This window comes from Callithrix jacchus, chromosome 7 (assembly GCF_049354715.1).
Source record: "Callithrix jacchus isolate 240 chromosome 7, calJac240_pri, whole genome shotgun sequence".
Classification (NCBI taxonomy): domain Eukaryota; kingdom Metazoa; phylum Chordata; class Mammalia; order Primates; family Cebidae; genus Callithrix; species Callithrix jacchus.
This window is the reverse complement of record NC_133508.1, coordinates 49,825,144-49,839,527: the sequence shown is the minus strand read 5'-3', so window position 1 is coordinate 49,839,527 and position 14,384 is coordinate 49,825,144. Positions and strand designations below refer to the sequence as shown.

At 50.6% G+C, this 14,384-nt stretch overlaps 1 protein-coding gene and 1 non-coding gene across 2 annotated transcripts in view; one reads left to right on the top strand and one right to left on the bottom strand.

Annotated features, from left to right (window-relative positions):
• PLOD1 (procollagen-lysine,2-oxoglutarate 5-dioxygenase 1) overlaps positions 1–14,384 on the bottom strand; it is a 40,037-nt gene that overhangs the window by 20,037 nt on the left and 5,616 nt on the right. Inside the window, exons 2-5 of the mRNA XM_003733342.5 lie at positions 8,608–8,699; positions 5,761–5,894; positions 5,201–5,364; positions 2,785–2,897 (exon numbers count right to left, since the gene is read on the bottom strand). Coding sequence (XP_003733390.3) covers positions 2,785–2,897; positions 5,201–5,364; positions 5,761–5,894; positions 8,608–8,699 — 503 coding nt within the window. The remainder of the gene's footprint in view (positions 1–2,784; positions 2,898–5,200; positions 5,365–5,760; positions 5,895–8,607; positions 8,700–14,384) is intronic.
• On the top strand, positions 3,890–4,006 carry LOC118143311 (U5 spliceosomal RNA). The gene has a single exon (XR_004727539.1). It is a non-coding gene; the product is annotated as a U5 spliceosomal RNA (small nuclear RNA).

The following is a 14,384-nucleotide window of genomic DNA, read 5'->3' as shown; positions in this document are numbered from 1 at the left end:
CTACATCTCACCCAGTATGGGGAGTCTATACCCCACCCTTAGCCCTCTCCCCCCACACCTACTCTGCCACATCACATCAGGGCAAGTGGGCGCCCAGAGAAGGCCACCAGCCAAGCTCCTGGGGTCTACAGTCTAGTGACTCCATTCACAGAAAACCAGGGACTCTCTGAACTGGAAGGAATCTAAAGATGCAGCAGGCTCACTTGCAATGACGGCCATAAGAGTAACCAGCGCCTGCCAAGCACTCTACTACATGAACATCGCTACCAAATATCCTACACATGGGTCGGGTGTGGTGGCTCACACCTGTCATCCCAGCACTTTGAAAGGGTAAGGCAGAAGGATCACTTGAGCCCAAGAGTTTGAGACCAGCCTGGGTAACACAGCACAGCTTCATCTCTAAAAAAAATTTTGGCCAGGTGCAGTGGCTCATGCCTATAATCCCAGCACTTTAAGAGGCCGAGGTGGGCAGATCACGAGGTCAGGAGATCGAGACTATCCTGGCTAACACGATGAAACCCCGTCTCTACTAAAAATACAAAAAATTAGCCGGGGGGGGCGGTGGCAGCACCTATAGTCACAGCACCTACAGTCAGGAGGCTGTGGCAGGAGAATCGCTTGAACCCAGGAGGCAGAGGTTGCAACGAGACTAGATCATGCCACTGCATCCCAGCCTGGGTGACAAAGCAAGACTCCATCTCAAAAAAAAAATAATTAAATAAAAATTCAAATTAGCCAAACATGGTGGCACATGCCTATAGTCCCAGCTACCTGGGAGGCTGAGATGGAAGGATCGCTTGAGTCCGGGAGATTGCGGATGCAGTGAGCTATATTTTTGCCACTGCACATCAGCCTGAGTGACAGTGAGACCCTGCCTCAAATAAATTAAAATACTCTACATATATTAATCAATTTAATCTTGACAATATCTCTGTGAGAAAGTACTATCATTATTGCTATTTATTTATTTATTTGTTTGAGATGGAGTCTTGCTCTTGTTGCCCAGGCTGGAGTGCAATGGCGCGATCTCCGCTCACTGCAACCTCCACCTCCCTGGTTCAAGTGATTCTCCTGCCTCAGCCTCCTGAGTAGATGGGATTACAGGTGCACGCCACCACACCTGGCTAATTTTTTGTATTTTTGGTAGAGATAAGGTTTCACTATGTTGGTCAGGCTAGTCTGGAACTCCTGTCCTCTGGTGATCCACCCACCTTTGCCTCCCAAAGCATTGGGATTACAGGCATGAGCCACCGTGCTAGCTCATTATTGCAATTTATAACTGAAAAAGCAAGGCACAGGGAAGTTGCCCGATGTTACATAGCTAGTAAATGGTGAGATGGGATTAGAACCCAGGCAGCCTGGCCCTGAAGTCCTTATACTAAACCACTGGACAATGCTGCCTCTTTAAGACCCAAAGGCCAGGCATGGTACTTTAATCCCAGCATTTTGGGAGGCTGAGGCGGGTGAATCAACTGAGGACAGGAGTTCAAGACCAGCCTGGCCAACATGGTGAAACCCCAACTTTACTAAAGTTCAGCTATAAATATTAGCCGGGCATGGTGGCGTGCGCCTGTAATCCCAGCTACTCGGGAGACTGGGGCAGGAGAATCACTTGAACCCAAGAGGCAGAGGTTGCAGCAACCCAAGATTGTGCCATTGTACTCCAGCCTGAATGACAGGAGTTGAAACTCCACCTCAAAAGAAAAAAAAACCTGACTGTGTCAGCCAGGTGTGGTGGCTCACATCTGTAATCCCAGCACTATGGGAGGTTGAGGTGGGTGGGTCCTTGAGCCCAGAAGTTCAAGACCAGCCTGGGCAACATGTTGAGACCCCATCTTTACAAAAAATACAAAAATTAGCCGGAGCGTGGTGGTGCACCTGTGGTTCCAGCTACTCAGGTTGGGGGGAAGTATGGCTTGAGCCCCGAAGGCTGAGGCTGCAGTGAGCCATGTCTGAGCCACTGCACTCCAGCCTGGGCAACAGAGTGAGATCCTGTCTCCAAAAAAAAAAAAAAGACTAAATTGTGTCTCATGGGGCCCTAGGCAGGGCAAGGAAGGGCAGATGTCACTCGAGGCTTATCCCTCATCCCATATAGGGCAGCTCTAGTTCTGTGAAGGATGTCACTGGAGGCAAAGGGGAAGGAGGGGGAAGGACTGAGGTAACAAAAAGATCAAGTTCATAGTTTCCACCATACAAGCCCAACTGCTTCATTTTATGGATTATCAAACCCAACACCCAGGCCGGATGTGGTGGCTCACACCTGTAATCCCAGCACTTGAGAGGCCAAGGCAGGTGGATCCTTTAGATCAGGAGTTCAAGATCAGCCTGGCCAACATGGTTGAAACCCGATCTCTACTAAAAATACAAAAATGGGTCGGGCGAGGTGGCTCACACTTGTAATCCCAGTACATTGGGAGGCCAAGGCAGGAGGATCACGAGGTCAGGAGATTGAGACCATCCTGGCCAACATGATAAAATCTCATCTCTACTAAAATACAAAAAATTAGCCAGGCATGGTGGTGGGTGCCTGTAGTCCCAGCTACTCGGGAGGCTGAGGCAGGGGAATCGTTTGAACCCAGGAGGCAGAGATTGCAGTGAGCTGATATCACACCACTGCACTCCAGCCTGGTGACAAAGCGAGACTCCATCTCATTCATACATACGTACGTACATACATACATACATACATACATACATACATACCAGCCTGAGAGGAGCTATTCCCGCATAGCCTGGCCGATGGATCCCCAGCCCCCTCTCCTTGGCCCGCCCACTGCCTCTTACCCTCTTCTCCGGATCCAAGAAGATCTTAGTGTAAAACAGCTGATCACTGTCGCTGTCCTGGCCATCCCACTCGGCCACCAGTTTGCTGAGGTTGGGTGCATAACCGATGAAGCCTGGAGGTTGGTGGTTGGGGACACCAAAAGAGACCCTTGGCTTCCAGCCTCTAAGCCAGGGGTTTCCTCCACCCTTCCAGCTCATCCACCTTCACTCATATGCCCACAAACCCTGCCACCTCTCAGAAGTCCTCCTGAATTGACAGGAGATGGGTCTGCAGGTTGGAAATGGGCCTGCCAGTGAATACCACTTATTAATGAGTTCTTACTGACCCCAAGAATAAGACCAATGGTGCCTGCCCACTAAGCTGTACTGTTCACTGCTGGGCACCACATATGTGGCAAAGAAATGGATTGACCCAGGAGCCCCCAGAGAGCAGGGCTAGGAGGGTGCAGGCCTGGTGCCCCTTCTTACAGTTATCTGGGAAACCTGACCCAGAGAAGGGCAAGACTGGGCCCAGAGAAGGGCAAGACTGGGCCAAGCTCACACAGTGCCTTGGAGGCTGAGACCTGGCATAGTGGGGAAGCCACCTGGGCCCTCCCTAGAGTACAGATTGGTGAGAGGCAACCAGAAGAGCAATGAGACACCACTACTCCTGAGCCAGGGCAAGGCCATCTGGACAGCGCTTACTCTGAACCAATGGAGAAAAGTATCTGTTAAGGACAGATCTCCATCTGAGGTTGAAAAGAGACCTGTGGATTTTATTCTCCACGTAGTGGGAAATCATTAAGTGATGTGTGGATCTGCATATTTATTTATTTATTTATTTTTTTGAGAGCAGGGGCACAATCTCGGCTTAATGCAACCTCCACCTCCTGGGTTTAAGTGATTCTCTTGCCTCAGCCTCCCAAGTAGCTGGGATTATAGGCATGTACCATCACGCCTGGCTAATTTTTGTATTTTTAGTAGAGATGAGGTTTTGCCATGTTGGCCAGGCTGTTCTCAAACTCCTGACCTCAAATGATCCACCCTCCTTGGCCTCCCAAAGTGTTGAGATTACAGGCATGAGCCACTGCGCCCAGCCTTGGATTTACAACATTTTAAGACCCTTATGCTCTGTTTTCTCTTCATAACGAATAAGTCTTTCAACTTTTACTAAAGATTTCCATGGAGAGGAACAATTATGAGTTTATAACTGAATTTTTTGATGTCCTGCTTAGGCAGGGCTCATTATTAAAAAAAAAAAAAAAAAGACCCCTCTGGCTGCTGGATGGAGAATGCCCTGAAAGGGCACGAGGGCAGGGATTGGTAGAGCAGTAAGGAAACTCCTACTGATGGCCAGGAGCCCAGTGAGAATGGTGGCAGTGAACTGTGGGCAGGAGACAGCAGATTCCAGAGATCTCTTGGGAGTAGGAGGCAGGTAACCAGGTATGGTGATTTGTATCTATAATCCCAGCACTTTGGGAGGCCAAGGTAGATGGATCACTTGAAGCCAGGAGTTCGAGACCAGACTGGCCAACATGGTGAAACCACATCTTTACTAAATATTCAAAAATTGGCTGGGCATGGTGGCTCACGCCTGTAATCCCAGCATTTTGGGAGGCCAAGGCGGGCAGATCATGAGGTCAGAAGTTCAAGACCAGCCTGGCCAACATGGTGAAACCCTGTCTCTTTTTTAAAAAAAAAAAAGAAGAAAGAAAAAGAAATAAAAAACTAGCTGGGCATAGTGGTGCATGCCTGTAATCCCAGCTACTCGGATGGCTGAGGCAGGACGATTGCTTGAGCCCAAGAGGCAGAGGCTGCACTGAGCCGAGATTGCACCACTGTACTCCAGCCTAAGTGATAGACTGAGGCACATCTCAAAACAAAAAAGGAAGTAGGCTGGGAGCGGTGGCTCACACCTGTAATCCCAGCACTTTGGGAGGCCAAGGCAGGCAGATCACCTGAGGTTGGGAGTTTGAGACCAGCCTGACCAACATGAAGAAACCCCATTTTTACTAAAAATTCAAAATTCGCTGGATGTGGTGCCACATGCCTGTAATCCCAGCTACTTGGGAAGCTGAGGTGGGAGAATCACTTGAACCAGGGAGGTAGAGGTGAGGCGCCATTGCACTTTAGCCTGGGCAACAAGAGCAAACCTCTGTCTCAAAAAAAAGGAAATATTAGACAGCTTAGACAGGTGACTGGCAAAGGAGGAGTCAGGAGTGACTCCTGGGTTCTGTCCGTGGGGCTGGGCATCTGCTGAATGAGATGAGGAAAACTGCAGGGGAACACATTTGGGGTTGAAAAGTCAGGAGCTCTATTCAGAACGTTCTGGAGACTTATGAGATACCCACATTGAACGTCAAACAAATGGGGTCCTCACAAAGGCAGTGGATGGGCCCCTCTGCTGGGCCAAGCGCCCTGCACCCAGGCCTCTCACCTCCAGAGCCCAGGAACCTCTTGCCATCGGAGACCGCAGGATACTTGGCCTCCAGCCTGCGGTCTGGGTAGATGAGCTCTTCGGCCGAGAAGACCACCTGGCTCCTGGCCTGCCGGAACTTCTTCAGGAGCTCCCGGGGCCCCGATGCAAATAGCACATCATAGCTGTGGCCAGAACAAGAAGAAGATAGGGCAGGGCAGGGTAAGCAGGGACCCAGTGAGGGCACAGACAGGAGGAGCAGGTATCAAGCTCTCCACAAATGGCCCTCTACCCATGCCAGCCTGGTCCACTATCTGGGAAATGGACCTGCCTCAGTCTGCAGCCCCTATGCAGGACAGAGAGATGGTCCCCATAACATGTCATCTTCTCTTACTTAAAGTGGGCCATCACACTCCTGGGCCACCTCCTCTTCACCAAGCCTGGGAATGGACACCCTAAAACTGTAGGCAACCTTAGCCAGAGTCGTCCCCCTTCTTCCCTGATGTTCTCGGAGGGCCTCATTTTAGAATTCTTCTATCTTCCTCAGAGGGGCACAGGCCAGGAAGCCCCAGCCCACCTACCTGTCTGTGAAGAGAATGACCAGGTCCTCCTTGTCTGCGTGCTTCTCCAGAGCTTTCTTCAGCAGCCGGACCTTTTGCCCTCCACCTGCCAATGTCCTCTTCTCCACATTCCAGTCCTCCCCTAGGCCAAGCGCCTATAGAGAAACACACCTTAACACTAGCTTTTGGTAAAAAAATATTTTTCCAAGGCCGGGGGTGGTGGCTCAGGCCTGCAATCCCAGCACTTTGGGAAACCAAGGCATGTGGATTACCTAAGGTTAGGAATTCAAGGCTAGACTGGCCAACTTGGAGAAATCCCGTCTTTACTAAAAACACAAAAATTAGCCGGTGTCGTAGCACACACCTCTAATTTCAGCTACTCTAGAGGCTGAGGCAGGAGAATCACCTGAACCCGGGAGGTGGGGGTTGCAGTGAGCCAAAATCACGCCACTGCACTTTAGCCTGTGTGACAGAGCGAGACTCCATCTCAAAGAAAAAAAAGAAAGAAATACAAATATATATATATTTAAAGATGGGGTTTCACCATGATGGCCAGGCTGGTCTTGAACTCCTGACCTCAGGTGATCCACCCACCTCAGCCTCCCAAAGTGCTAGGATTACAGGCATGAGCCACTGCAGCCAGCCAAGAAAGAAATATTTTTTTTGCTTCTGTGTGTCCAGCAACTCTGATCTTTCCCTGTAAGGAAACCATTCTCCAGGGGGGTGAGGCTCACCTGGCTCCTGGTGGTCATGTGACCATGCGTGGCCAATCAGAATGTCCTGCCATTCCTGCTCCTCCCACACCTAGAAATTTGAGCAAGTAACCCCAGCATGGCCTATCAGCACCTTCCTTGGGGCTGTTTCTGTTGAAAACAGAACAGTCGGCCCTGAGCAGTGGCTCATCCCTGGGTGAGCCGAGGCAGGCAGATCATGAGGTCAGGAGTTTGAGACCAGCCTGACCAACATGATGAACCTTGTCTCTAATAAAAATACAAAAATTGTGCCGGGCGCGGTGGCTCAAGCCTGTAATCCCAGCACTTTGGGAGGCTGAGGCGGGTGGATCACGAGGTCAAGAGATTGAGACCATCCTGGTCAACATGGTGAAACTCTGTCTCTACTAAAAAAATACAAAAAATTAGCTGGGCGTGGTGGCATGTGCCTGTAATCCCAGCTACTCAGGAGGCTGAGGCAGGAGAATTGCCTGAACCCAGGAGGTGGAGGTTGCGGTGAGCCAAGATCATGCCATTGCACTCCAGCCTGGGTAACAAGAGCGAAACTCCATCACAGAAAAAAAAAAATACAAAAATTAGCCAGGCATGGTGGTGCATGCTTGTAATCCCAGCTACTCAGGAGCCTGAGGCAGGAAAATCGCTTGAATTCGGGAGGTGGAGGATGCAGTGACTTGAGATCGCACCACTGCACTTCAGCCTGGGTAACACAGCAAGACTGTCTCAAAGAAACAAACAAAAAACAGAGCAGTCTACAGAACTTTCCTAAAAAGGAAAGGCTGTCTCCTGCTGCTGAAGTTGAGAAGCTGGGGCACATGAGTCTGTGGTTGGTGGTCTGGTGGTCAGCTTGCCACCACGATGAAAACAGGGCCTAGAGATGGAAAGACAAGGCCCTCACTTTGCTGCTTGAACCCCTGGATCCAGCCATACCTGAAGCAACCCTCTGCTTTAACCCTCATTCATGTGAGCTAATATATTTGTTTGTTGGCTTAATGCCACCAGATTGCAAACTCTGTGTAGGCAATGACATGTTCTGTCTTGTCCATCACCCTATTGCCAGTGCACAACCTTGTGCCTGACATAAGTAAGCACTCAGGATACTTCCCTCCCTGTAGGACTCAGCCCCATGGACTGCACACAGAGAACACCAAGCCCATACCAGTGGTCGATTAGGCATTAGCTCATGTTTCTTTCTTTTCTTTTTGAGATAGGGTCTCACTCTGTTGTCCAGGCTGGAGTACAGTGACACCATCTCAGTTCACTGCAACTTCCGCCTCCTGGGTTCAAGCGATTCTCCTGCCTCAGCCTGCTGAGTAGCTGGGACTACAGGCATGTGCCACCATGCCCAGCTAATTTTTTTTTTTTTTTTTTTGAGACGGCGTTTCACTCTGTCACCAGGCTGGAGTGCAGCAAAGCAATCTCGGTTCACTGCAACCTATGCCTCCCAGGTTCAAGTGATTCTCCTGTCTCAGCCTCCTGAGTAGCTGGGATTACAGGCATGTGCCGCCACACCCAGCTAGTTTTTATATTTTTAGTAGAGACAGGGATTCACCATGTTGGCCAGGATGGTCTCGGTCTCTTGACCTCGTGATTCACCCACCTTGTCCTCCCAACGTGCTGGGATTACAGGTATGAGCCACCGCACCCAACCTTTTTTGTATTTTTATTAGAAATGGGGTTTCACCATGTTGGCCAGGCTGGTCTCCAACACCTGACTTAAGGTGATCCACCTGCCTCAGCCTCCCAAAGTGCTGGGATTACAGGCATGAGCCACTACACCCGGGCAACCACTCATGTTTCTTTAGAACAGGGAAGGTGTCTAGACCATGCCTATCTATAATACCTGGAGGAGCTTGTGGAAATGTGGATCCCGAGGCCTGTTCTCTAAACTAGCCTCTCAGGTGAGGCATCTGGACACTTCCCTAGCCAACTCTGTCCCTCTCCATCAGCCCCTAGACTCATGCTGTGTCCTCTGCCATGTCTTCCCATTCCCAACTAATTCATTTTCATCCTTCAGGCTTCCAGAAGCCTCCTCCCGTGACCCCAAGTCTATCTCAAGAGCCATGGTGGTTTGGAAAGGACATCAGCTCCTAGATTCTTCTGCCACCCCTGTCTCTGCCTCGCCCAGGAAGCCCCTTACCTGAATCTTGTAGTTGAAGAACTGGGCTGAGCGCTTGAAGCGGCGGAACCCCTCGGTCTCCTTAGTGGCCACTGTGATGACTAAAAGGTTGTCTGCAGACAGAGGAGGGTACGGTGAATGGGAATGGAGGATGAAGGAGGTGACAGGGAGGAGGAGTCTTTGTTTCCAGTGACCTGTCAAATCCTAGCAGGCAGTGTCTTCATGTCAACCCATTACAGAACAGGGCCCAGGGAAGAAGGGATAATGCAGCGGGAAATAACCCCGGTCTCCTGAGTCTTCTTCAGGGCTCCCTCCACCCAGGAATGACTGATAGAGAGTTGGATATTTGTAGCCTCCAAATTGCACATTGAAATGTGATCTCCTATGTTGGAGGTGGGGCCCAGTGGGAGGTGTTTGGGTCATGGGAGACAGATCTCTCATGAATGGCTTGATGTCATCTCCTTGGTAATGAGTGAGTTCTTGCGCTGAGTTCACATGAGAGCTGGTTATGCTTTGTTTGTTTGTTTTTGAGGTGGAGTCTTACTCTGTTACCCAGGCTGCAGCACAGTGGCATGATCTCAGCTCACTGCAACCTCTACCTCCTGGGTTCAAGATATTCTCCTGCCTCAGTCTCCTAAATAGCTGAGACTACAGATGCGCGCCACCATGCCTGACTAATTTTTGCATTTTTAGTAGAGATGGGTTTTTGCCATGTTGACCAGGCTGGTCTCAAACCACTGACCCAGATCTAGTGATCTGCTTCAGCATCCCAAAGTGCTGGGATTACAGGAGTGAGTCACCCTGCCTGGCCAAGAGTGCTGTTTTGTTTTATTTGTTTTAATTTTTTTTTTTTTTAAGATGGAGTCTCACTCTGTCACCAGGCTGGAAAGCAGTGGTGTGATCTCGCCTCACTACAACCTCCACCTCCCAGGTTAAAGCGATACTCCTGCCTCAGCCTCCTGAGTAGCTGGGACTACAGGCACCCACCAGCACAGCCGGCTAATTTTTGTATTTTTAATAGCAGTGGAGTTTCACCATGTTGGCCAGGCTGGTCTCAAACTCCTGACCTCAAATGATCCACCTACCTCGGCCTCCCAAAGTACTGGGATTACAGGCGTGAGCCAGTGTACCCAGCCAAGAGCTGGTTTTTTAAAAGAGCCTTGCACTTCCTCCTCTCTCTTGCTATGGCTCTCACCATGTGATATGCCTACTCCCCCTTTATCTTCTGCCATGAGTAAAAGCTTCCTGAGGCCTCACTGGAAACAGAGCAGATGCTGGTGGTATGCTTGTATAGCCTGCAGAACTGTGAGCCAAATAAACCTCTTTTCTTGAGAAATTACCCAGCCTCGGGTACTTCTTTACAGCAACATAAAATGAATACACTGACCAACATGTCTATGGCATGTGCTTTATGTGCCATAGACAGGTGTCTACACCCTGCATTATAGGACTGAGTTCCTGGCTTTAGAGGACCTGGGAAAAAGAATTTACTCTGAATGCTGACCACCAGGAAGATCTCTCTGGCCAGTGATGGACATTAGCCCAGGATGGCAAATACATGGCTCACAGGTCCCTGCCCTTCACACCTGCACTCAGGGCAGACATTGCTAATCTATCCCAGTCTTTCTTGCTGAGTTATCACATGGCTCTGGATTCTTCCAGTGCCATGCTCGAGGCTGATATAACCAATGAGTTGGCCCAGAGTAGAAACTGACTTGAAATCCATTGGTCCACTCCTGACCTTTGGCCAGAGCAACGATTCTTACTTTTTTTTTTTTTGAGATGGAGTCTCATTCTGTCACTCAGGCTGGAGTGCAGTGGCGTGATCTCGGCTCACTGCAACTTCTGCCTCCTAGGTTCAAGCAATTCTCCTGCCTCAGCCTCTTGCGTAGCTGGGATTATGGGCATGAGCCACCAAGCCGGGCTAATTTTTGTGTTTTTAGTAGAGACCAGATTTCCACATTGACCAGGCTGGTCTTGAACTCCTGACCTGGTGATCCACCCACCTCAGCCTCCCTAAGACCTGGGATTACAGGTGTGAGCCACCGCACCTGGCCCCATTCCTACATTTTAACAAGGAACCTCTCCCAGGCTCTGTAATGTGGCCTACCTCTGCAATAGAACCTTCTGGAAACAACTCCCCAGAGAGCATCTCTGGGAGCCCTGGGGAAACCCCTCCCAGAGCACACTTTGAGGCTGTGTTCTCTGAGAAGTGAGGAATCTGGAGCTAGCCTGCCTGGTTAGAATCCTAGCTCTGATCCTTACTAGCCGTGTGACCTGGGGCAAGTCCCTATCCCTTCTGAGACTCAATTTCCCCCTTGGAAAGCAGGGATAATAATAGTACCTACTTCTCAGGGCTGCTGGAGTAATTAAATGATAACAACCATGTAAAATCCTTATTGGGATGCTCGGCACGCATGAAGAGGTATTACTGAAGGCCAGGCACAGTGGCTCATGCCTGTAATCCCAGCACGTTGAGGGGCTGAGGCAAGCAGATCACCTGAGATCAGGAGACCAGCCTGGCCAACATGGTGAAACCCCATCTCTACTAAAAATACAAAAATTAGCTGGGTGTGGTGGTGTGTGCCTGTAGTCCCAGCTATTTGGGAGGCTGAGACAGGAGAACTGCTTGAACCCAGGAGGTGGAGGTTGCAGTGAGCCAAGATCACACCACCGCACTCCAGCCAGGCAACAAAGCAAGACTGTCTCCAAAAAAAAAAGAGATATTACTGGCCTGGCATGCAACACCCTCTCTGATCTGGCAGGCGATATACTCATCCCTTTCCACCATGTGGGCCCCCTTCCAACTGGGGCTGTCTCTCCTTGCTGGGCTCCTCCCATCCTACCATGGCTCCCTCTGTGTCCCCTTTCTTGTTTTTGTTTTTTTGGGGTTTTGTTTTTGTTTTGGAGACCCAGTCTCACTCCCACTGCCCAGACTGGAATGCAGTGGCACAATCATGGCTCACTGCAGCCTCGACTTCCTGCACACAGGTGATCCTCCCACCTCAACCTCCTGAGCAGCTCGAGGGATTACAGGTGCACACCACCATGCCCAGCAATTTTTTTTTAGTAGAGATGAGGTTTTGCCATCTTGCTCAGGCTGGTCTGGAACTCCTAGCCTCAACCAATCTGCCCACCTCGGCCTCCCAAAGTGCTGGGAATACAGGTGGGAGGCAGCAAACCCAGCCTGTGTCTTCTTTCTGTAATCTTCCTCCAGGTCCCAGCGCCAGTGACAATGGAGTCCCTTCCACCTCTATGAAGCCTTCTCGGATTTCTTCTGCCCTCTCTGGCCTCTCAACTGCAGAGGCAAGACCCACTCTGCAGTGCTCATCATTGTCTCCCTGGGTGAGTCTCAGCTCCCTGAGGGTCGAGGCTTACACTTTTCACCTGGTGGCCAGATTGACAGCAGGCAGGTAAGGCCCTCCCCTCCCAGCACCTCAGGAAGTCAGGAGGAGCCTGGACTGGAGGAACAAAGGGGCCTGGCTTGCCAGAGCTGCCAGAGCTGGCAGAGCAGGGGCAGCCGCAGCAGGGAGCTGGCCCAGGGCAGGGGGCTGGCGCCAGGTGGCCCAGCAGGGCTTGGCAGGGATCAGCCGCGAGTGGGCCCAGGGACCTGGGGGAGGAGGGGGTGGATACACCAGGCAGATGTGGGGAAGAGGCCTCACCACCTGACCCTAGGATCCAGAGAAGAGGGGTGCTGCTCACACCTGGGGAAGGGCTCCCCGCAACTCTTGCCAGGACGGTGAAGTCTCCCCCAGGTGAAGAGAACCAGAGCCACCAGCTCTGAGGCCCTCTTGTCAACAGAGGGCTGCTGGGGACATTAAGAGTGTCACATTTCATGGATGGAAAAAACCCAGCGTGAGACCCTGTGAGTGAGTGAGAGAGAGAGAGAGAGAGTGTGTGCATGCATGCACAATTCAGGATTCTTGATGGGCACAGGCTCTTGAACTCTAGCAGCAGGGGTTAGCGGAGGGGATGGGGTAGCCTGACTCAAAGCCCCTTTCTCAAGTTCCTGCTTCTCAGTAACAGCAACAATAATGGCTCCTTCACTGAGCATTTTCTGTGTGCCAGACCGTTCATTCTTTTTTTCTGAGACAGTCTCACTCTGCCACCCAGTCTGGAGTACAGTGGTGTGATCTCAGCTCACTGCAACTGCAACTTCCACCTCCTGGATTCAAGCAATTATCATGCCTCAGCCTCTGGAGCAGCTGGGATTACAGGTACTGGCCACCATGCCTGGCTAATTTTTTTGTATTTTTAGTATAGTCAGGGTTTCACCATGTTGGCCAGGCTTATCTCAAACTCCTGACCTCAAGTGATCAGCCAGCCTCAGTCTCCCTGGGATTACAGGCATGAGCCACCACACCTGGCCTTTTTTTTTTTTTTTTTTTTTTGAGACAGAGTCTGGCTCTATCCCCAGGCTGGAGTGCAGCTGCTCAATCTGGCTCACTGCAACCTCTGCCTCCAGGGTTCAAATGATTCTCCTGCCTCAGCCTCCCGAGTAGCTGACATTACAGGGGCACATCACCACACTCCACTGATTTTTGTATATTTAATAGAGACAGGGTTTCACTATGTTGGCCAGGCTAGTCTCAAACTCCTGACCTCAGGAGATCTGCCTGCCTCAGCCTCTCAAAGTGCTGAGATTACAGGCATGAGCCAGCGTGAGCCACCGTGCCAAGCCAACGCTGTTCTAAGCACTTCACACATACTAACCCCCCACTTTCCAGTTAGGAAACCAAGGCTAGAGCTGGCGAGTAACATGCCCAGGGAAGCTAGGAAGTGGCAGCCCCAGGACTTGGACACAAGCCTGAATCCAGAGTCTCCTCTCTTAACCTAAATGCATGCACTGCCCAGGCCAGGGAGGGGGGCCCGGCCATCTGTTGAGAGGACCCTGTCCCTCTATCTATGTAAGGGAGCTGTCTAGCTGTGCCCTCCGCCCATGCCCACTTTCCTCCCCATAACCTGTCTCTTCCTTGTTTTCCAGGTTGCTGCTGAGAGCCCACTGGGTACTTAACCACTCTGAGGTTCGGTAGCCGGGCGCAGTGGCTCATGCCTGTAATCCCAGCACTTTTGGAGGCCAAGGCAGGCAGATCAGTTGAGATCAGAAATTTAAGACCAGCCTGGCCAACATGGTAAAACCCTGTCTCTACTAAAAAATGCAAAAATTAGCCGGGAGTGGTGGCAAGAGCCTGTAGAAGGCTGAGGCATGAGAATTAGTTGAACCCAGGAGGCAGAGATTGCAGTGAGCCAAGGTCGAACCACTGTACTCTAGCTTGAGCGACAGCCTGAGACTCTGTGTTTAGGCATGGTGGCTCACACCTGTAATCCCAGCACTTTGGGAGGCCGAGGCGGGCAGGTCATGAGGTCAGAAGTTCAAGATCAGCCTGGCCAACATGATGAAACCCCATCTTTTTAAAAAAATAAAAATAAAAGATAGATTAAATTAAAAGAATTCAAAACCCGCCTGGCCAACATGGCAAAACCCCATCTCTACTAAAAATACAAAAATTAGCCGTGGTGCATTTTGACATGGTGCAAGTTACATGGTGGTGCATGCCTGTAATCCCAGCTACCTGGAAGGCTAAGGCAGGATAATTGCTTGAACCCAGGAAGCAGAGGTTGCAGTGAGCCGAGATTGTACCACTGAACTCCAGTCTGGGTGATAGAGTGAGACTCCGTCTCAAAAAAAAAAAAAGGTAGTAACATGGGAAGGTGATTTTGGGAAGAGCTACCACCACTGAGCCCCTATGAGACACCACGTGCTATATGAAGTATATTATATTCATTACCGTATTTAA